Here is a 22,013-nt window from a genome sequence, read left to right as displayed (position 1 = left end):
GCTTTGTTGGTAGATATTACAGAGCAACTAAGGAAAACAAATTAAAACACAGTTTCTCTCACCCACACAAAGAAAGCAGGCAAGGAATCTTATTCAATTCAAATTTCATCCCTCGATCTCGATTGGTTCTCCCGGCCCCCTAGCCAACACTTTTGCTAGCTACCTGAGTTTTAACCCCTTAGTCACCGGGTGCTGCTCAGCACTCCTCCTGTCCATTACATGGGCAGTGCATCATCAGCACCACTGACCAAAATCGAGCCCAGGCAGTAAAGTCAATGTGGGTGTCTGGCTGGTGAGTTTTGCCCACATGCTCAGGGTTTAGCTGATCACCATATTTGGGGTCGGGAAGGAATTTTCCTCCAGGGTAGATTGGCAAAGGCCCTGGTGGTTTTTCGCCTTCCTCTGTAGCATTGGGCACAGATCACAGCTGAAGGACTCTCTGCATGTTGGGTCCTTCAAAGTATTTGAATGCTTCAATATCTTTGATATAGGTGAGAGGATTATTCTAAGAGGGATGGTTGAGATTCTGTGGCCTGCACTGTGCAGGGGGTCAGACTAGATGATCATAATGGTCCCTTCTGACCTTAAAGTCTATGAATCTATGAATTCACAGAGAATGAGTAAGGGCATGAGGTACAGTTTGTGAACCCTGCAATGTGGGACATAGTTTCCTAATGGGCGAGTCCCTGGAAGGGGCTACGATATACACTGCTAAAGCTATTACAGAAGTATAAATTAAAAAGGCAACAAAACTGTCGACAACAGACCATAGTTCTCATAAAATGTAAATTTTTTAAATTAACAGAGATTGCCTATCTCCTAGTACTGTAATGGACCTTGAAAGGTCATCAAGTCCAGTCCCCTACTTTCACAGCAGGACCAAGTACCATCCCTAACAAAATTTTGCCCCCAATCCCCTCCACAAGAATCAAACTCACAACTCTGGGTTTAGCAGGCCAATGCTCAAACCACTGAGCTATTCCTTTCTGAGTAAGCAGGAAGGACTTCAACCCTGATGATGCAGTAAGAGGGAACTGAGGATGCATTCCCCTGCATAGCCTTTTATAACCTCACAGGGATACATGGTGACATGAGATGGCCATTAGGGTTGCTGAAAAATGGATGCACATGTGCAACTGCCTTTGGAATTCATATAGTGACTATCACTCGAAGACTAATGTTTTAGCATCTCGCTTTTGACTCTTGAACCTTTCTGTGAGCTGTACACTCATTTAAAGCTTTGTGGGGTAGGGGTTCAAATGAGGTCCATTTGAACCTTCCGGGCGGAGTTGCAGAAATCTGAACAAAGACTTCTAAAGGTTTACAACATGCATACATTTTCTGAACATTTCATACTTGTTTATTTACAGATGCATTGTTCAGAAGCTGAAGGCAGGCATCCAATGCTCTTGATGGACTGGGTTTTGGACTTTGAGAAAGGAAGGCTATAGCTTGATGCCTTGCCTTTGGGAAATAAGCCATGGCTGTGAGACAAACTCAAACTCAGATCAGGGCTGCTCAACTCAGCTGTGACGCAGACAATTTGGTCCCTAATACAGCACAAAATTACACACATACTTAATTCAAGCATGCTGGTCATCCCACTGAGTTCAGAACTATAACTCACAGGCTTAAAAATTAAGCACCTGCATGCACCTTTGCAGGACTGGGTCTCAAATGGAGTGTAATACATAGAAATGGTATATCCTCACTTAGTGCTGCTGCTAGTTGAAAAATGGAGTGAAAATGCCTAGAAAAGTTGGAGCATATAATTGCTTCCTTTCTTTCCCACAATTCCAGCAAATCCCTTGTTTTGTATTATATTCCTACAAATTAGGTTAGTACAGGAGAACATAACAGAAAGGAATTTGCTCTTCTGACTCTTCCAAAAGAAACCAGATAGCCTGTTTACATAAAAGACAGCTCAAGTTATTTGTTTTTGATACAATGAGGTAATCGATAGAGAAGATTTTAGCAACAAATACAGTTTACCATAACTACTAAGAAAACAACTGGTGACAAATCATATTTATACCCCAAGGCTACATCTACACTGGCATGATTTTCCGCAAATGCTTTTAACGGAAAAGTTTTCCGTTAAAAGCATTTTCGGACAAGCACGTCTAGATTGGCAGGATGCTTTTCCGCAAAAACACTTTTTGCGGAAAAGCGTCCATGGCCAATCTAGACGCACTTTTCCACAAAAATCCCCCGATCGCCATTTTCGCGATCGGGGCTTTTTTGCGGAAAAGAAATCTCTGCTGTCTACACTGGCCCTTTTGCGCGAAAGTCTTTCGGAAAAAGACTTTTGCCCGAACGGGAGCAGCATAGTTTTTCCGCAAAAGCACTGACAATTTTACATGAAATCATCAGTACTTTTGCGGAAATTCAAGCGGCCAGCGTAGACCGCTGGCAAGTTTTTCCGCAAAAGCAGATGATTTTGCAGAAAAACTTGCCAGTCTAGACACAGCCCAACTTTTTAGAGCTTTTTCCTTTTACTGGCTGGCTGGAGGATAGCCATACCTACACGATACAAATCAATATAGAAAAAAGCTTGGCAGACTTTCAATTTATGATTATATTCACACATTCTAGAGTCATTTCTTCACACTGACTAATGAATCTACATACTGTTTATAGTAAACTACTGGGTAATTTATAATGTTTAGAAATGTTTATACTACTCTAAAGAATAAAAAATAGTAATGTAGATAGTAATATTATGCAGTTACAGTAGACTTCCAATAATCCAGCACCTTTTGGACTTAGGTGGTGCCGAATTACCAGATTTGCTGGAGAATTGGGAGGTCCGGTACAGCTGCAGGGCTTAACCGCTGGCCAGGACACAATCTCCCTCCCTCTCCTTTCCTCTTCGAGTCTCCTCTGTGCTGTAAACTGATCCTCATCCCTCTCCCCTCCCCTTTCTCCTTCGCTGAAGCAAAACACTCTTCTCCATACTGTAACAGGATCCCACTCCCCGCCCCAACCTTATGCTCTATAAGGTTACAGCCAGCAGGTCTCCCACTCTCCCCTCCCCCAACCTTATGATCTTTCTGGTTACAGGCAGCACGTGTGCTGAGCAGCAGGCTTTTTAATCAGCTGGTCAGGAGAGCTTGGCATTTTGATGCCGGAGTATCGGGAGTGCCGAACAGTTGGATGCCGGACTATCGGAGTTTTACTGTAGTTTGTAGGCATTATGCTACTACATATTGAAAGTACATTGGACCAATTTCCATTAACTGCAATAAAGCTACTCTGGATATAATACCAGTGTAAATGAGATCTGGATCATTCCACTTAGGTTAACATTGTATAAAACTGAACGTGAAAACTTCTTCTAGAAATGACCAAAACAGAACCTCATTTTTCTTTTTCTATTTCCTTTTTTAAAGCCCTTAATGTACAAAGGGTTTCATTTAAGTGTGTTCAGATCCTCTAGAAACTCTAACAGAATAAGGCTAGGTATGTCCTTCCTTTTTTAGAGCTTATTTCACACATGATAAGAAAATAACAAAATAACATGGGAGAGATGCAGGCGCTGCTTTTGCAGTGACTTTTTTCAACAACAGATAGTAGCGGCAGAAATGTGGTTGGAAAATTGGTGCAAACAATTCTTTGCCAGGGTTGCCTCTGTTGAACAATATATGTTGGCAAGTATATGTGTGTGTGTGTGTGTCTAACATTAATAATATGTATTATCCACACCACATTAGCAGTGTTCCCTCTAAGCTGCACACCTGTGCGGCTGCGCACTAGAAATTTTAGGTCCACCCACCTCATTTTAAGAGCAGCACTCTCTGTTCACATTCCTCCTAGAATGGAAGGTGAGTGGTGGCAGCAGTGGCAGCCAGTGGCTTGGTGGGTTCCTGGCGGCAGGCAGCTGCCCTTTTGCTCCACCTGGAGCCCGGACACATGAGGTGAGGCTGTTCTGGTGAGGTTGCCCTAGCTGGAATGAACCTCCTGAGGCTGCCACTTTACTCCAGCTGGAGCTGGGACTGCCTGTGATGCTATTTTTAGTACCGCGGTCCTACGGGGACTGGGACTGCAGTACTAAAAATAACATCTCAGGCTGCTTCTGCTCCAGTCCCAGCACACAGTCCCATCCCGGTGAGCTGGGGGTGGGGCTGTGGGAGCTTTTGGGGCCAGGACCATGGTACTAAAAATAGCTCCACGGCCCCAGCTCTAGCCCGCGCAAACTACTTTCCATGTCGAAGGTGGAAAGTTAGGGAAGGGGTAGGAGGAGAACCAAGAGGAAGGTGAGGGTGAGGGGAGGAAGGGGCTTATGCTAATGGGAGAGGAGGGAGCCAGGGTAGGAGAAGAAAGGGGCAGGGTGGAAGAGAGACAAATATAAGGGGGCCAAGAGGAGAAAATGAGGAAAAGGGCAGGAGGAGGGAGGGGGGGAAGTTGTCAATGGGGATGTGAGAAGGGAGGGGACAGGGTGATGCTGGGAGAGGAGAGGGGAGGGACAGTGAGGAGAAGAGGAGAGAGGAAGAGTGGGTGCCAGGAGAAGAGGGGTTGAAAGGAGGGGTGGGCATGAGGAAGGTGGGGGATGAAGCAAGTCATGTGTGAGGGCACAGAGGAGCATGAGGAGAACTGGGGCAGTGGGTGATGAGGGGGTGAGCACCATGGAGAAAGAAGGCAAGGAGGGGTGGGGAGGGGAGCGAGGGAAGGGGAGGCACCAGGAAGGTGCAGGTGCCAGGGGACTGTGGGGATGAAGCAGAAGGGCAGACACGTGGAGAGGAGGGATGGGCACCAGAGAACAGAGAAAGGGCAGGCAGGTGGGTAGAAGGAGGTGTTAGGAGAAGTTATAGGGAGAGGTATCTACAGATGATCAGAGTGGGTCTAGAGGAGGAGTGGGCACAGGGGGAAGGGAAGGGCTGGTGCAGGGGAAGGGGGCAGGTCCTGGGAGGGCTGAGGGGAGTGCGAAGGGCAAGAGTCAGGACAGCAGAGGAAGGTGAGCGGTGGGGGGGGAGGCAGCAGCAAGCACCACTGGAGCAAATGGGGTGAGGGAAGGGTAGGAGACAGGGCACAGAGGGAAAGGGGAGTGGTTTATAAGATATTTATTAATAACTTGGGTGCCACAGTGGCACACATCTGAACAAGCACACCTGACCTCAATACTGGTACACAAAACAAAACTCACTTCACTCATGGGTGGAAAATCTTAGAGGGAACACTGAACATTAGTATACCTTAAGCACAAATTTTATAGCACTTACATTGCCTAAACTGGCCAATGATATTTTTATATATCTCTGATCACTTGGGCTAAGCTTTGCATAACCCAGCACATAGTCAACCTGTGGAACTTGTTGCCAAGGGATGTTGTGAAAACCAAAAGTACAGGTGTGTTAAAAAAATGAATTACATAAGTTCCCGGGGGATAGTTCCATCAGTGGATTTTATCCAAGACAGTCAAGGATGTAACCCCCTGTCCTACGTGTCTCTACACTTCTGATGCCAGAAACTGGGACTGAATGAGAGATAGATCACTTAGTAGCATCCCAGTTCTGTTCATTCCCTCTGAAGCACCTGGCACTGGCCACTGTTGGAAGACAAGATATTAGGCTAGATGGGCCATTGGTCTAACCCAACATGGCCATTTTAATATTATTTCCTTGCATTCACTGAAGTTAGTTTTGACTTGAGCAAATAGGTAAACTATCAAGATCAAGACAGATGAATGCTTTACCACAGCAACAGAAACGTAGTTACACTCACAAGCCTGTACAGGAAAGTCCCAAAGGATGAGGCCAAGACATCTGATTGTTATACCCTAGTACAAAGCTAGGAGGTAATGTCTTGTCCTTTGGTACCTGAAATAATGTGTTTCGAGATAGGCAACACACCATAGTATCAGAAAAACAAGCTGGAAAGCTTATTGGTTAAATCTCGTTTCATATAATGTTCATAGTATTGTTTTTTACATGTGGACAGGTAGGGTATTAATGTATGGCTTTGGGAGTGTAATTTGTGGATTATCACTTTTATTATATAAATGTAAACGTTACATGAGAAAGTTTCCCATAGACTCTTATCATATAGAACCTGTTTCTTTTACTGTATTATCATTGGCTTATAGCAATTAAACTGGCTGACCTGGTTTATTTGGTCTGGTAGCACTTTATAGACTAACAAAACATATAGATGGTATTATGAGCTTTCGTTATATCTCCAGTCATCTGAAGAAGTGGGCTGTACCCACGAAAGCTCATAATACCATCTATATGTTTTGTTAGTCAAAAAAGTGGTACCAGACCTTTTGTTGTTTTTTAAGATTATAATGTACAAACTAACTTGGCTGAAGCTTCTAGTTTATTTGGGCTCTTGAGTATATTACATAACAAACATGTGGTCAAGCAACTGACTATGCATTACTAAAACCTCTTCTGTTATCAGTTTGAGGAGAAAGGAGGAGCAACTCATTAGTCCATGTATCAAATATATAGATTAAGGCCCTCGTTCTCCTATTTGCACAGCACTAGCTTGTCATCAGTTGGCAGACATCACCTTATGGATCCAGATGCAGAATAAGGGCTCATGCATTTTCAAATAAACCTAAAGCCTAAACAAAATCTTGTCGCTGTTTTCTTTTTAAATATAGTAAATCCCTAATGAATTAAGTTTTATATGCTGTAGTCACAGAACACCTAGCTGGACAAGGGAACCTGCTGATTATAAATATGCAATAATATAATAGTGCAAATACCTGTAGAAGTGTCCTGTGTAATCATACATCATTGCCAAAATTTGAGCCCTGGTCTGCACTAGTGAGTTATTTCAAATAACTCCCCTTATTTCTAAATAATAAGTAGAGCATCCACACTACCAAGCACATTATTTCAAGATAACTGTTTGGTTATTTTGAAAGTATAACACCTGCTTGTCATGTCATATTTCAAAATAGTGTTAGCTATGTCTAGATTATACTGTGTTTTCAAAAGAGAATATGAAAATTCCACAGGAATATGCATATCTTCATCCGATCTCACTTTTGAAAGCAGAGCTTTCAAAAGTGAAAGTAGTCTGGACACTTTTTTGGGGAAAAAAACCCTTTTTAAAAAAAAGCGCTCTTCCTTAAAAAATGAGATTTATGTGGGCTTTTTTTCAAAAAAGGGTTTTTTCCCAAAAAACCTGTGGCCAGACTATTTTTGCTTTCAAAACCTGCTGAGGCCTCCAAATACGTGGTGCTGAGACTTCCTGGGCAGCTGAAGCCTTCCGAGTTTCCTGAGGCAGACGCCAGTCCAAGCCTCATCCCTCACTGGTGGCCTTGGCTGAAACTGTCCCTTGGGCCCTCCTGGATGAGCACAGCCCCTGATGTGCTCTCTGTATGGCAGTGGTGCTCAGCCTCTGCCCCCCACCCTGGCAGAAAAGTCTTCCCCTTGCTCTCAAATGTTGTGGAGCACACAGCAGGCTGCCATCATATAGGGGATGTCTCAAGTGCTGAGGTCCAGGTGGGTGATGAAACTCCTGAACCTCCCCTTCAAGTGGTGGAAGGAACACTCAACCACCATGTGGCACCTGCTGAACCTGGCACTGAACTGTTCTTCAGTGAGATCCAGGCTGTCCATGTAGGGCTTCATGAGCCAGGGAATCAAGGGGTAAGCTGTGTTGACCAGGATGCACATAGGCATGTCCATGTCCCCAGTCCTGATGGCACAATTGGGGAAAAAAGTGCCAGCATTCATCTTCTGGAATTGGCTTGAGCTCCAGAATATGTGCGCATCATGGACCTTCTCTGACCACCCAACATAAATGTCCATGAACCATCCCCTGTGGTCCATTATGGCCTGCAACACCATGAAGAAGTATCCCTTTTTGTTGATAAGCCCTGATGCACAGTGGTTGGATGCCAGGATTTGGATGTGGGCTGTTTCTGCCCCCGCAATTGGGATAAGCGGTGACAAAGCCAGCGACAATGCGGTTGATGTTCCCTAGGGGTGATGACCCTCCATAGCAGGATAGTGTTGATGGCCTTTACTACCTGTATAAGCACAGCCCCAACTGTGGATTTCCCCACACCAAATTGGTTCCCCACAGATTGGTAGCTGTCAGGCGTGGCAAGTTTCCAGAGGGCAATGGCGATACACTTCTGGAGGGGGATGGCGGGTCTGATCTGGGTGTCCTGTCATCTGAGAGAAGGGGGGAGCCATTCACAGAGCTCTAGGAAGGTGGCTTTCCACATGCAAAAGTCCTGGAGCCACATCATCCCATGACTGCAGGATGATGAGGTCTCACCCATTGGAACTGGTCTCCCTCCACCAGAAGTGGCATTCCACGGTGTGCAGCGAATGGAGGACCATTTTCTGCATCAGGAGCACCACGGCCTGGGTGAAGAAATTCTCTCCCCTTCCCCCCGTCCAGGCTGTTTGTCATGGCCCTGAATCAGCACATGGGCAGTGTGGAACAATTGCGCCATGGGTGCAGCACAAGACCTGTGAGCCTGGCACTGCTGTGCAGCAGCTCCGGCTCCATGTAGTCAGTGCTGTGGTGTCCACAAGGGCAACTAGAGCACACAGCATGAGTTTGATGTCCCACAAGAGGGTAGGCAGTGAAGTAGAGCAGTGTGAGATGCGACCAAAGAGAGAAGCCCCTTTAAGCACGTGTCTCAGCTAGCCTCAGCAATCAGTTACAGGAAGTGTCCTCTCTCCTGGTGCCCTCTCTAGCGTGTTTCCGGGGGCTTTAAATGCAATGCAGGATCCAATCAGTACAATTCTGTGCTATTTCGATTCTGCCTTGTAATGTGGATGTGCTATTTCAAAATAGTTAGTTCAGGAGTTATTTCAGAATTAGTTATTTTGAAATAATTTCCCTATGTAGACATGTCCTTACAAAGTAATACACACAAGAAATTTCAGGCAAATTAAAAAGTGGGTTTATTTTAGCTAGTCATGGACTTAACGGTGAAGGGAACAGCCACTGCTCATGGCGGACATGAAATAAAATAAACATATTCTTTAGAGGTGAATTGAAAGGCTTTTGAAATTCTCTGACCTAAGTTCAAGGTTTTTGTTCAATATTTGAAGACCCACATCACTACTCCAAAAAACACACCAGGGAGTTGTGCTATTTAGCATGCTGTTGATGATGTCATCCACTATGGCAGGAAAAGTGCAGAACCCTGAAATCATGTCTAGGCATATAAGTGGAGGAAGAGCTTATTTTAAATGCTTATGTCATAAAGTACATTTGCTGTGAAGCCACATTTTCTAAAAGTAAAGCCTGCTCCTAGAAACTACTTGTGCATGTGAGTAATCCTTTCCCCACCCGCCCCACAAATCCCATTAACTTTAATTGGAGTTGAGAGCACTTGTCATCTCACAGGAGGCATTTAGCAAGCTCATATGTGGTTATATGTCACTTGCATCTAATTTAGGTTGCCTTTTAAATGAACATTACATCAGCAGCACAGTTTGAATTACAATACTGAAAGATGCAGTTGTAAAATAATAGTGGCTACTGCTAATACCGTGGAAACATTTGAAATCTGGACCACTGCTTAAAAAAGCTAACTTGGTGAGCAACAGAGGTACATACACAGAGTTCAAAATGGATAAGAGCACTTACCTCAAAACTCACAGTTCCACTGTGATCAGTATCAAATGCATTAAAGAGAAAATGTGCATAAGTTGTGGAATCTAAAATTTAAAAACAGCAAGAGTGTTCCTTAGTAAGTACATTTTTTAAAAAATACCTTGTGCCCTAAAACACATTTTCTTTAATTTTCTTTCATTAAAATTTTTAGCTACAAACAAGGCTAAATTTTATCTCCAACCTTCATCAGGTTTCCCTGTTTTGCAGGAACAAAATTCTAGGTGCAAATAACTACACCATTAAATATGCATTCTAAAAATCTAGTCCAGACTATCCTTATGTAATCTGATCTTCATTATTACATAGAAGGCATCAGTCACTATAGTATGATTTTATTGTGCCTACTGTACTATGCTCAGTGTCTATGAACAATTGGCATTTGCTCAGGGCTCTGCTACTCAGATAAGGGACCATAACGAGTTCTGTATCTAGAGTTGCAGAAGATGTTCATTTGTTCACTTTTAAGGAAGAAACAAAGCACAACTGTCACTGCACTTAGTGGGTTATTTTTTATTTTCAAGGGAATTGTGTTATCCAGTTTGTAACTGAACCTGCCAGCAGGCTTCAACATGAATGAGCACTGGAAGTACACACAATAAAAAATTTGCCAAACCTCTTTATATTTACACATGGCTCTCTCAGGTTAGGGACTGCCTAAGCTCAAAAGTGAAGCTTGTTTTATTTGGAGGATTTTCTGTGCACAAACACTAAGGAATTTGTCCTGACACCTCCATTGTACCATAGGTAATATTTTCATCTTTTTATTGATACAGAGTTGAGGCACAAAGAACTAAGTGGACTGAGAGCTTCTGTTAAAAAAATCAGATCAGATGTGATCTGAGTCATAGTCTACTGCCTTAACCACAACAGCAGCCTTCTTCTCTATGAGCTCCAAACAGTTATCCTCCGGATTTCCATTCCCACCCCGGTGCACACCCAAAACCTATGCTTGAACACCATGCAAGCACATACTGCCTGAGGTATTACTTGCCCTACTTTCCTGACCACTGTTTATAATGGAATATTTCCCTGCTTTGTGTAATTGCATTGGCTTTCCTACAGTGCTTTTACCTTAATAACTAAGGAGCTCACACATTTGAATTAATTTTGGTCTGAGAAATTCCTTGTGAGGCAAAGAAGTGCTATTATTTTATAGATAAGGAACTGCGGCAAAGAAAGATTTAAACTAATCACTCAAAGTTAGGCAGAGAAAACCAAAGATGGGTGTTCTGGGTGTTGCTTCAGGAGAAGGGATGACCATACCAGAAGGTGATAAATTTCAGCGATCTCATTGTAGCAGGTGCAGATCATTACTCCAGCTTAGGATCAGGTGAGTGAGGATCTTGCAAGAGAGTGGAAACTAAGGAGCTAGGATGTAAATCCTGGAGGGAATTCTATGATTAGGCACCTCAGGGAGGGATTTTAGGTTCTATTTTATGTTATTGATCCAGATACATCAGCAAGTGAGGATAGATGCAGGGATTGGTTTAAAACATCAGGCCACAACTTTATTAAACATAGAGGAGGGGCATGGCACCCCCTGTCAAACTCTTGTATAACAGGCTTTTTAAGTGATTCCAGTGTGCGAGTTACAGAGCTCTTACCATACAACCTACAACACAAGGGGGAATCTCCACTGTCTACTCCTAGGATTAGCTTTACGGAAATCCATTCCTTCCTCATGCCACAGACAGAGGGAAGTAAAAAGGGAGGACAAAATCACAAGGTGTCTCCCTACCCCATGGACACAAGGTCCATCAACAAAATTCCATGTCTTTTGGAAACTGGCTCTTTGTTAACCACACTGGAAACTGATCCTGACCCTCCTTTGACACTGTTGACCATATTCTTCTTTAAATCTTCTTCTCCCGTGGCTTCTGTGACTCTGTCCTATGTTGGTTTTTTTTCTATCTTTTTAATCAGTCCTTTAGTGCATCCTTTGAAGGCTCCTCCTCATCCAGCCTTATCTGGTTCTGTGCAGGTTCCACAGGGCCCTGTCCTTGGTTCTTTTCATTTCTCTCTGTATACTTTACCCCTGAATGATCTCACCTGCAAGCACAAATTCAACTACCATGGGTATGGGGATAACTCACCAACCTACCTCTCTACCCCAGGCCTATCTCCGTCTGTTCAAAGTAAAATTTTCTTACACTCCAAGTCATGCCTGCTGCCTCTCTTCTCACTGTGGATGATAGCACTATTCTGTATGTCACTCACTAAAGTTTGTAACCTGGGTGTCATGCTCAACTCAGACCCCTCTCTAGAGTCTCTCATCCAGGCTATATCTAAATTTCACCAGGTATTTTTCCAGAACATCTCTAAGATATAGCCTCTCCTATCCAGTCACCATCATTTGTGTCTCAGTTTCTGCGACATCCTTTCTTTGGCATTGACAAATGTAATCTCGATCAGCTCATATCCACTAAGGGATACTAAACTCATATCCCAGCCTAGGTAGATATATTCATACTAGCTCTACTTATGCTATTTGTATTGTGCTAGTTTATGTGTGGCATTTCAAGCTAGCTGCCTGAATCAAAGCCCATCAAACTCCTGGGTTCAAGTTTGTGTGTCTAGTTCAAGTTGCCACACATCCTGCAGTGTTAACACAGCTATTTTTAATGTGCTAGCTCAAGTGAAACTAGTGAGATTCTGTCTACCCAAGCCAGGAGACATGCTTCTACCTGTGGTGTAGACATATCCGCAGAATGCTGTTGTAGCATGTCGCTTTAGACACACAAACTCTTTCTTTGCATCCCTCCATTGTCTTCCCCTTGTCCTAATTTCCAAGGCACTTGTCCGAATTTCCAAGGACCTTCATGATCCATATCTGATCCACTATTGAAAGGTTGACTCTTGCCTCCGGTCAATCCATGTTTCCGGTGTCCATCATCCACTTTTCTTCTATGCTGCCATTAGTACTTGGGTATGTGGGTGCTCCCCATAATCATTCATGAAGCTACCTCATCATCCTCCTTCAAATCCATTGTTTTAATTCTCCTTTGCCTCCTTGATGCCTACAAAAAAACCTGTGGATGGCAGGATGCTGGTGTTCTGAGGTCAATGCTATCATTCAGCACAATATTCTCTCATTGTTTCTTATACTCTCCAGTGTCCATATCCACCTGCTATATCATTTCTTATACTTTGATTGTGGAGCAGGGACCATATGTTCTGTTCTGTGTTTGTGCAGCTGGCACAACAAGGGCAAAGTCCATGACTAGTGTTATGATTATACAAATATTATAATATAAAATAATAAGAACCTCTTGTAGTCTGTGTACTCCATTCAGGATAGTGCTGGAGTTCAGCTTTGGGCACTTCCTCCCTCCAGGACAGAAGGAATGGTTAAAGACTGGAATTGTGTGTGTAGGCAGATTTTAAAACTAAGTGATGGGTAAACTTGTGTCTGGCCAAGTATTGAAAAGTTTGAGTGCTTGCCAGAAGCTTATCCAGCTCACTCCCAAAGGGACTTGCAATTATTATGCAATCTGTAAAATCAGGATCTCTTCTATATAGCTTTGATCCAGCCAGTCCAGAAACAGCATAAGGAAAGTCTTCTTTGGAGTATTTTGTTACTTTGGGTCCTGGCTGTACAGTGAACACAGAAGTGTGCATATTTATCATAGATAACAAAAGTTTTCCAACTCTGAAATGGTATTAATTTGGCAGGAATGTTCAGATTTTTATTTTTCCTCTGCTCCAGTTTGTTCACCCTAATTAAAACCATGAGGGAGGTTTTGCAGTCAGTCATTGGAAATTTTAAAGAACAGATTAGACAAATATGACTCAGGGATGGTCTAGATAATACAAGCAGAAGCTCTTGCATCTGGCACAATCTGAACTACCAACATTCATGGTCTGGCATGATTTTAATTAGCCAGATGTTCACTTATGATGGGTGTGGCCAAGTTTCCTGTGGTCCTATAAAGTTTGTTTACAGCCACCAGTCCTGGCTCTCAATGTTCTGTGCCATTATTTAGCTCTAATTTACCACTACATGTCTTCTCTAAGGCTATGTCAAAATAACTAGCATTATTTTAAAATAACAGTCTGCGTCTACACAGCTAGCAGTTATTTTAACATGTCAAAATACTGTCAAGCTGGAAGACTCCTGTAACCCTTATTTTATGAGGAGTGAGGGAATTTAGAAGAAGAGTACTCTATCTTGAAATAAGTGCTATGTAGACAGCACCAAAAGTCGAAATAAGCAATTTTGAAATAAGCTACATAATTGACATAGCTCAATTTGTGTAGCTTCTTTCAAGTTAAGCCCTGCTGTGTAGACGTGCCTGTTAATGCTGCTCAACAATAATGACCTCCAGTGGTTCGGAAAATTCTCTAGTTTGGCATCGGGCTAGTCCCAAGGGTACCAGATCAGAGAGATTCAATCTATACTTAGTCCTTTCTTTTGTGCAAGAAACTGGATTAGAAGACCTCTTTAGGGCCCTTTCAGTCCTCTGATCCTGTGATAGTAACCCTCTAGTCTACACTATTCTGTTACCCTTCTGTTTCATTACCTTCCGCATCATATCAGATCAGAATTTGTACTCCAGGTCACACCTTCTGGCATTAGCGGCAGCACTCCTGAGTGCCACAACACAAGGTCTCATCAAGGAGCAGCCTTGTTACTGTCTGAGAAGTCCTTTTCTACCTAGCAGGATCTACAAGGGACTAAGCTGTTGGCTCCTGTATACTATTTCCATTTTTGTTTTAGCAAAATCATATTAAACTTGAAAAACTGGTCACGCTGTGAAGGGCCAAAACAATCTTCTTGCATTGGATATACCAATAGCATTTTCTCTAGGCTATCTCATGCACTCCTAATGCAGGCAAAATTCCATTCTGAATTTAAAAAAACAACCCATTCTCATGACTTTTATCTGAATAAGGACTTCAAATCCATGGCAAGTATTAAACTCATCCGATTAAGTCAAGTATTAGCCCTTATTACAATATGTTAATTTGGTATTATATACATTACTTGTTGTAAGAACAAGCTCTGCACTGTTTGAACATTGGCTACTAATGCATTTTCATTGAATTAAAAAAGAAAATCCTATTGTGACACAGAAGATCACAATACTGGTTAAATGGCTAAGTACCAACCACAAAGCAAATCCCCACTTTATTATTTCTAGTACTGTAAGGCTGCAGATTCCAATGTATAGCTGAAATTTTAATACAAAAAATTCCTGCAATGTAATAAGAGGAGATTTGCTGTGCTGTGGTTGGTGCTATGGGAACTCTATGCAATAAGCTATGCTTATAGAATTATAATTAAATGTACACTGATTTAATAATTCTTCTCAATAGCATGGTAAAAGTTTTCCCATTTATTGTCTGTTTAGAGTGAATATAAATTCATTAAAGAAACTATTTTCTATTTTTTACTGCCTTGTTCAGACGACAAATGACTGAAGGAACATAATTCCATTTTTAATTATCATATGTATCATAGTATATGAATAACAATTGTCCATGTTTTCAAAATATATTCTTTATAGCAATCTGTATATTTAAAAATATTCTTTAGGTCCCTATTTCTGCAGTACTTGTGCAGGTAAAACAGCCATCAAGGATGACTAGAATTTTGCTTCAAGAAAAGACTGCAGAGTGAGATACAGGGCTTCGAAACTGGGAGCTCAGCAGCAGCATAGCTGCTACCCAGTGGCAACACTGTAGGAGGAGGGTGCAGTGGTGGGGCTGGGAGGCTGCAGGGATGTCTGGCAGGCTGGAGCCCAGCTGCAGGGCTGCTCAGAGACACTGGGAGGCAGTGGGGTTGCCAGGCGATGGGGCTGGGAACCCGGCAAGGCCGCCCAGCAGCGCAATCAGGAGTCCTGCATTCCTGCTGCCGACCAGTGTCTCAGCTGCATGGCGAGAATGGGAGGCAATAGAGCTGCCCCAGTGGCTGACTGCCTGGCGGCAGGGCCAGGGACCCAGGAGTGGAGGTGCTGAGCAGTGCAGCAAAGAGCCCAGTGGCCTTGCTGCTGCCTGGTGGAGCTTCCAGGTGAGGCTGGGAGGCAGCAGGGCTGCCCAACAACCCTGAAGCCCAAGCGGGGCTGTGCTTGCAGTGGCGGAGCAAAATCTGTCTCTGCCTTTTGAACAGCAAGGGTAAACAATTTAATAATGGCCCAGTAAGTCCACTTTATCTGTGACCTGAAAGGTTAGGGCTCAAGTCTGAAATTTTTTTTTGGTGGTATGTGAACACATCCATTGAACTGAACACTGAATTCTTATCTGAAATCCAAATCACACTTTTGTGCCATTTCTGCTCCTTCCCAATTCTCCTGTACTTTAATGAAATGATTTGACTGGTAACGTGAAACTAGTGTCTGGTGACAGCTGGTAGAAGCTACTTGTTTGCCATACAGAGGAAAAACACCACAGCTGATTTTCTCAAATGGAATGGGAAGATTCAACAAGAAATTGTCTCACCTTTTATATTTGTTCACACTATATGAGCTGCTGATGCATATAACTACACACAGTACAGGAATAATGATTCTAGGTGTACCCCACACCTGTTTCTCTATAGTAAGCTAATCTATTTATTCTTTTGAATATTCAGATGTACATAAAAAAATCCAAGAAAACTGAACTGCAAACAAACAAAAGATCTCAAATGTAATTGGAGGTAGGGCTGAGAAGAGATCAGCAGCCCTGGGACAAATTCCTTCTGGTTTATGTCTTATATTACTAGAATGTCATGCTTCACTATTTCAGTTAGTTATCTATAGGAGTCATAAAGGATTTATTTTATTTTTATTTTTTTGCCCAGTGTACTCTCAGATTTTTATTTTCTGTCTACTTCCTGTGAAGCAGCAGTGAGGGCCACAGCTAGAGATGGGGCATTGGGTGGAGTGGGATGGCTCTCTGAAAGGGCATCTCCCTTTCTTTCTCTCAGTTCATATGTGCGGGTGGGAAAGAATTTTCCTCGAGATCAGCTGTGCACTGACTTTGGTTTTTTTTGGCTTCCTCTGCAGTGTGGGATGTAGGTCACTTGCTGGGATCAAATATAGCTCATTAATCAATTGCCTGCCACTGAAGGGGCCTCTGCTGTGATGTACCTCAGTCCCGCCCATTCTCTGCCTGTGACACATAATTGTCTCCTGTGAACTTCAACGTTTTGTCTAATTTTGGTTGTGAGATTTACTGTGCTCGTGCTGGGTTGTGTTGGTGGCTGTGATATTCAGGAAGTCAGATTGGATAATCTGGTGGTCCATTCTTGCCTTAACCTCTGTGACTCTAAATACATATACTATTTATGCCAGAGTTTCAAGACAGCTCAGCTCGCAATCCAGCCATTGTTTAGAAGTGTACATCTGATAATCTGGATCTGTAATTTATACAGATGGTCTATAAATCATTGCAGAGCCATGGTATCTTGAATACCCGAGAAGCAAAGAGCCCAAATGAAACCAATGAAGCTTCATGAAGTGATCCGTCCTTGTGGTACTCTGCATAGGATTGGAGTCTGTCCTAATTCTAAACTACTGAAAATTCTTAACATCACTGGATGTTATCATCCTTATCTGACCAAATCTCTGTGGGATTTCTGTCCAAATGAGGATTACACTATCAAATCACATTTTTTTTCCATTGTGTATTGATATGATTTGAACAGAATGAAAACATTATTTCACAACAAAAAGTGAAAGAAGACATGAATTTATATTGTACTTGCTCTTACAACAGTGCATAAATATATTATCTCTGACTAGAACAATAAAGATTCAGCAGAAAGCCAGAGATGAAGAGTTCATTTTTTAAAATACCAATCTACTTTTTAAAAATATTAATTAGGACATTGAGTTTTCTGAATATGAAAAATATCAGTGTGAAACAAGTGTCTTTAACAGGGGCTTCTTGCAATGAAAGTTATCCATCTACATTACACAAAAGTTAAAAAGTGATGCATAAAACATCTGTAAGCTCCATGGCACTAACAGACAATAAATATGACTTTGTTAGTGTTTAAGGAAGCCAGGATTACAAGTTATTTTCAAATTGGCTGCATAACTGGTCTGAATTTTGTAAATGAGTAAAGTTTCAGTATGGGATTTTAAAAAGCAACTTTACATTGGGCGAACTCTGCTCACATTATGGAAGCAGAGTTAGGTCAATGATGGGCACTTTTAAAAATTCCACCTGCCATGGATTGAAATAGGAACATATATCTCCATGTATGACCAACATGTCAATCACTATTCTTCCAATGTACTTTATAAGGATTACTTGAATCTTATTACATGGTAACAATATGGCAGCTCTAATGAAGAACACAGTGAAGCATATGGGGATAGTGAGTTTAAGGAAACTGTGTATGTGGCTATGGGTTATAGCTGAGCCACTATTAACAATGTCCTTGAATAATCTTGTCAACTCATTCATTTGTACCTCTGTTCAATGCGAAGTACTCTAAGAAAACAAACTTTACAGGAAAGATTTTGAGCTTACTGACACTAGTGCAAATTATAACTAATTCCACAGAAGTCAATAGAGTTCACAGATGTAAAATTGGTATAACCAAGAGAAGAAACTGACCTAAATGCTATCTTCTCTCACAATTCCAACCAATCACATACTAAATTTATGGTCAGAAGCTTTAGGGGGTAGCCGAGTCATGTAGATGGTGATAGCTGTTTACATGTTTTAATTTTCTAAAATAAATGTTATTTAAATTCCTCCTGATGCAAGGAGAATTATGAGCAAAGATATGGGAGGTAGAAAGTGGAGTTGCAATAACAGAATTCTGATTAACTTTTTAAAAAATCTCTGCAAGCATCTTATTGAGAAAGATAAACACATTATTGCTCTCCATAACATCTCCTATTATTGATTAATGAATTCACTGGATTTCATACTTCTTAATGTGGACAAACACCAAGATGATATTCGTATATATGGATCTCCTTTGCAAAATATGTAGAAAAGAAATTTCTCAATTCAGGAAAGCTGACAGGCTTTGGGTGAGAATTTTGCCACTGATTTCAGGAGAGTCAGAATTTTGCTCTGTCCAGAGCTACTCAACATACAGCCCATGGCTGGTTTGTTTGTGGGCTGCAGTGCAGTTTGGGTTTATGTGGGTGGGATCCACTGGGAACCCACTGCACAATGGCAAGGCATCACCCAGGCGGGGTGAAAATTGAAAGATGGAAGCACACGGGCTGGCTAGAAAAGGGTTTCTATCTGCGAGGGAAGAGGTGCCGGGAGTGCCAAGGCATTGTGGGAAGTGCTTTGTATCTATTCCTGTCAGTGTGAAAAAAAGCTATTTGTATATATTTGCATGTATATGCAACTGCACTTAAGTTGTGGCCCTTGGCATGTGCTGTGAGTAACATTGTGGCCCCTAGGGCTTCCAAAGTTGAGTAGCCCGGCCCTATGATCTTAAAATCATTTGCAACTGAGGATGCACAGTGCTTTGTAGGAACAAGTCCTATATGGCTATGCCATTTGTTTCATATAGTTTACCAATATTATGGTAAGCAAGACTGAAAAAGGGTGAGTTCAGTTATATTGGTCTAAGTTGGCGAATGTCTAGTAGTTAAAATATGGAAGACTGAAAATTCATAGTTTCTTTCTTCTTCTTTCTTCTGTTGCTTGAACTTGCTAAAGCATGGTGAAATACAGTGAGAAAAGTTGCCTTTTACAAACCAGGGTAACCTATGTGTGTACTATCTGATACAGGTTGAACCTCTCTTAACCAGGGTCCACCAAGATCCCTGGTCCAACATCCCTCTCTGGTCCACCAACATCCCTCATCTGGAAGGGTTGGTGGCTGGGAACCCAGTAGCAGGGCTGCCCTGTGGCAGCAAAAATGGGAGCTCAGAAGCAGCAGGGTATGTGTTTGTCGGGGGGGGGGGGGGGGAGAGTGCTGGGAGGCAGCAGGGCTGCCTGGTGGGCTGGAGCTCAACAGCGAGACCAGAGGTGGTGGGGTTGGGAACCCGGCAGCAGGGCTGTCTGGCAGCACAACCAGGAGTCCTGCATCTCCACTGCCAACCAGTGGCTCAGCCGTGTGATGGGACTGGGAGGCAGTGAAGCTGGCCTGAGAGACCAGGAGCCTGACCACAGTAGAGCTGCCAAGCAGTGCAGCATAGAGCCTGGCAATACTCAGTGGAGCTGTCAGGTGGTTCTGGGAGGCAGCGGAGGCTGCCCAACAAGACTGAAGCCCAAGTGTTGTTGCTGCCTGGTGACACAACTGGAGTCCAGTAAGGGAGCTTCCCCGTGAGGCCAGGAGCCTGGCAGCGGGGCTGTGCTTGTAGTGGCAGGGCTGGGAGGTTTGCACTGAGGGGGCAGCAGCAAAGGGAAGCTGGCTGGGAGGTTGGTAGTGAGGCCATGGCTGGGGGGAGCCCAGAAATGACCTTCACTGGTCTGGCAAAATCCCTCATCTGGGACCGGTCAGGTCCTGAGGGTGTCAGACCAGGGAGGTCCAAGTTGTACTATAGTTTTATACTTATTGGTATAAAAAAACTAGACAGATAATCATCAGGCAGTTCTAGTCTTCTTAAATGGTTTGTTCTTCCTTTAGAATGCTCCTGCTTGTTGTTAGTTTCAACAGTGGTAACCCATAAGAGTTACTACCCCCTTACCTTCTAGTTTTTATTTAAAATAAAATTAACTCCCCAAAATTGGGAGTTTTTGTTGTTACTGATTAATGTTTTATATATACAGCTGAAAAGTAACGGCCATTGTCAGCTCCATGGAAACCTTCCACTCTCCAGTGTTGTAGAAAGAGATGAAGAGGGACAACTGAATATCAAAGAAGTGGGGTGGGAACAATAGAAGGAAAAAAGAAAAATAAAGAAAAATCTGAGGTTCAAGAAAAATACAGAAGTGATTGTGTACTTTCATTATACTTAAAGACAGAAGATCAAGAAATTACTGTACATCACTGGAAATTACTTGACTGAATAAAGAGAATAGAAAAAGACCTGGTGTAGGGAAAGAAATCCCACTGAAGTAAATGGGATTTCATCCACATACACTAGATTCGAATTAGCCCCACACATTTAACTAACTTCTACATAAATTCCCAGTCCATAAGATCTGGTGGGGTGCGGGCGAGGGAGAGAAGAGTAGAAAAGGCATATCTGCATTAAAACTTACAAAGAGATGAGCTACTGAGGGAATCCTAATTTTCAAAAAGATACTTGGACTGTGTATTCCAAGTAGATACTGCCATCTTGTAAAGACCTCCTATTGTCGATTACATTCACACATGTCTGTGAAAACTTCTATCCATTAAGAGACTTACAATTCTCTATAGAACTTTATACCACCAGTTTATTAAGATGAACAATAGGATGATTAATCCAATTTAGAAATTCACAAGCACAGTTCTCTGTAAATGCTAGCGATACTAATTATGTGTGCAGAGTACTCACCTCCCTGTGGAAAGAACTGAGAATAAATCTCTTTGAAGGTCTCTTCATTAACAATCCCACTGGGACACTCCTGAAGAAAGTCACAGACAAGACATATGAGTAAACTGTCCATTTACCTCAGTGTAAACAAATCAGCTGTTCATACATCCAAGTGATAAAGCTGATATAGACAAATCTGGGATATTACAATACTGAAAAAACAAAATCTGATTCTTTCTTTCTTTCTTTCTTTCTTTCTTTCTTTCTTTCTTTCTTTCTAAAATAAATATTAATAATTTCTCACTTTAAAGCCATTTTTAAATGACCTTCGCATGGAATGAGGTTTTCCTCTATGGCAAGGAGTTCACTGCAGCATGTCTGCCTTCTGACAGAAAAATTATTACATGTCCCCAGGAGTGGGTCAGGGGACCGAAGCCTGAGCTTAATGGAACCTTGCCTCCTCAGGCAATGGGGACAGTGCCAAAGTCCAAGACCTTCATATCTCGGCAGGGGGCCTATAATATGAGCCCAACCACACAGGATGGAAGTCACCTCAGGTGCTGGGGTTCTGGCTTTGCCCCTGAGCAATGAGGCTCGGGCTTCAGCCCCAGGTCCCTGTCAATCTATTGCCAGCTCTGATGACCCCATTAAAACTGGGCCCTGACCCACTTTGGGGTCCTGACACACAGTAGGGGTATGTCTACACTACCCTCCTAGTTCGAACTAGGAGGGTAATGTAGGCATACTACACTTGCAAATGAAGCCCGGGATTTGAATTTCCCGGGCTTCATTTGCATAAGCGGGGCGCCACCATTTTTAAAACCCCGCTCGTTCGAACCCCGTGCAGCGCAGCTACACGGGGCACGAATTAGGTAGTTTGAACTAGGCTTCCTATGAATGAGGAGTAACTGTAGTTCGAACTAGGAAGCCTAGTTCGAACTACCTAGTTCATGCCCCGTGTAGCCGCGCTGCACGGGGTTCGAACGAGCGGGGTTTTAAAAATGGCGGCGCCCCGCTTATGCAAATGAAGCCCGGGAAATTCAAATCCCGGGC

General features: G+C 42.8%; 1 protein-coding gene across 5 annotated transcripts in view; it reads right to left on the bottom strand.

Moving 5' to 3' along the window:
- KCNIP4 (potassium voltage-gated channel interacting protein 4) overlaps nucleotides 1-22,013 on the bottom strand; it is a 581,010-nt gene that overhangs the window by 20,881 nt on the left and 538,116 nt on the right. For all 5 annotated transcript variants that reach the window (XM_075930664.1, XM_075930663.1, XM_075930666.1 and 2 more), the window contains exons 3-4: nucleotides 20,982-21,051; nucleotides 9,568-9,638 (exon numbers count right to left, since the gene is read on the bottom strand). In XM_075930664.1, coding sequence (XP_075786779.1) covers nucleotides 9,568-9,638; nucleotides 20,982-21,051 — 141 coding nt within the window. The remainder of the gene's footprint in view (nucleotides 1-9,567; nucleotides 9,639-20,981; nucleotides 21,052-22,013) is intronic.

This window comes from Pelodiscus sinensis, chromosome 5, assembly GCF_049634645.1.
Source record: "Pelodiscus sinensis isolate JC-2024 chromosome 5, ASM4963464v1, whole genome shotgun sequence".
NCBI lineage: Eukaryota > Metazoa > Chordata > Testudines > Trionychidae > Pelodiscus > Pelodiscus sinensis.
This window is presented reverse-complemented; position numbering and strand designations above follow the sequence as displayed.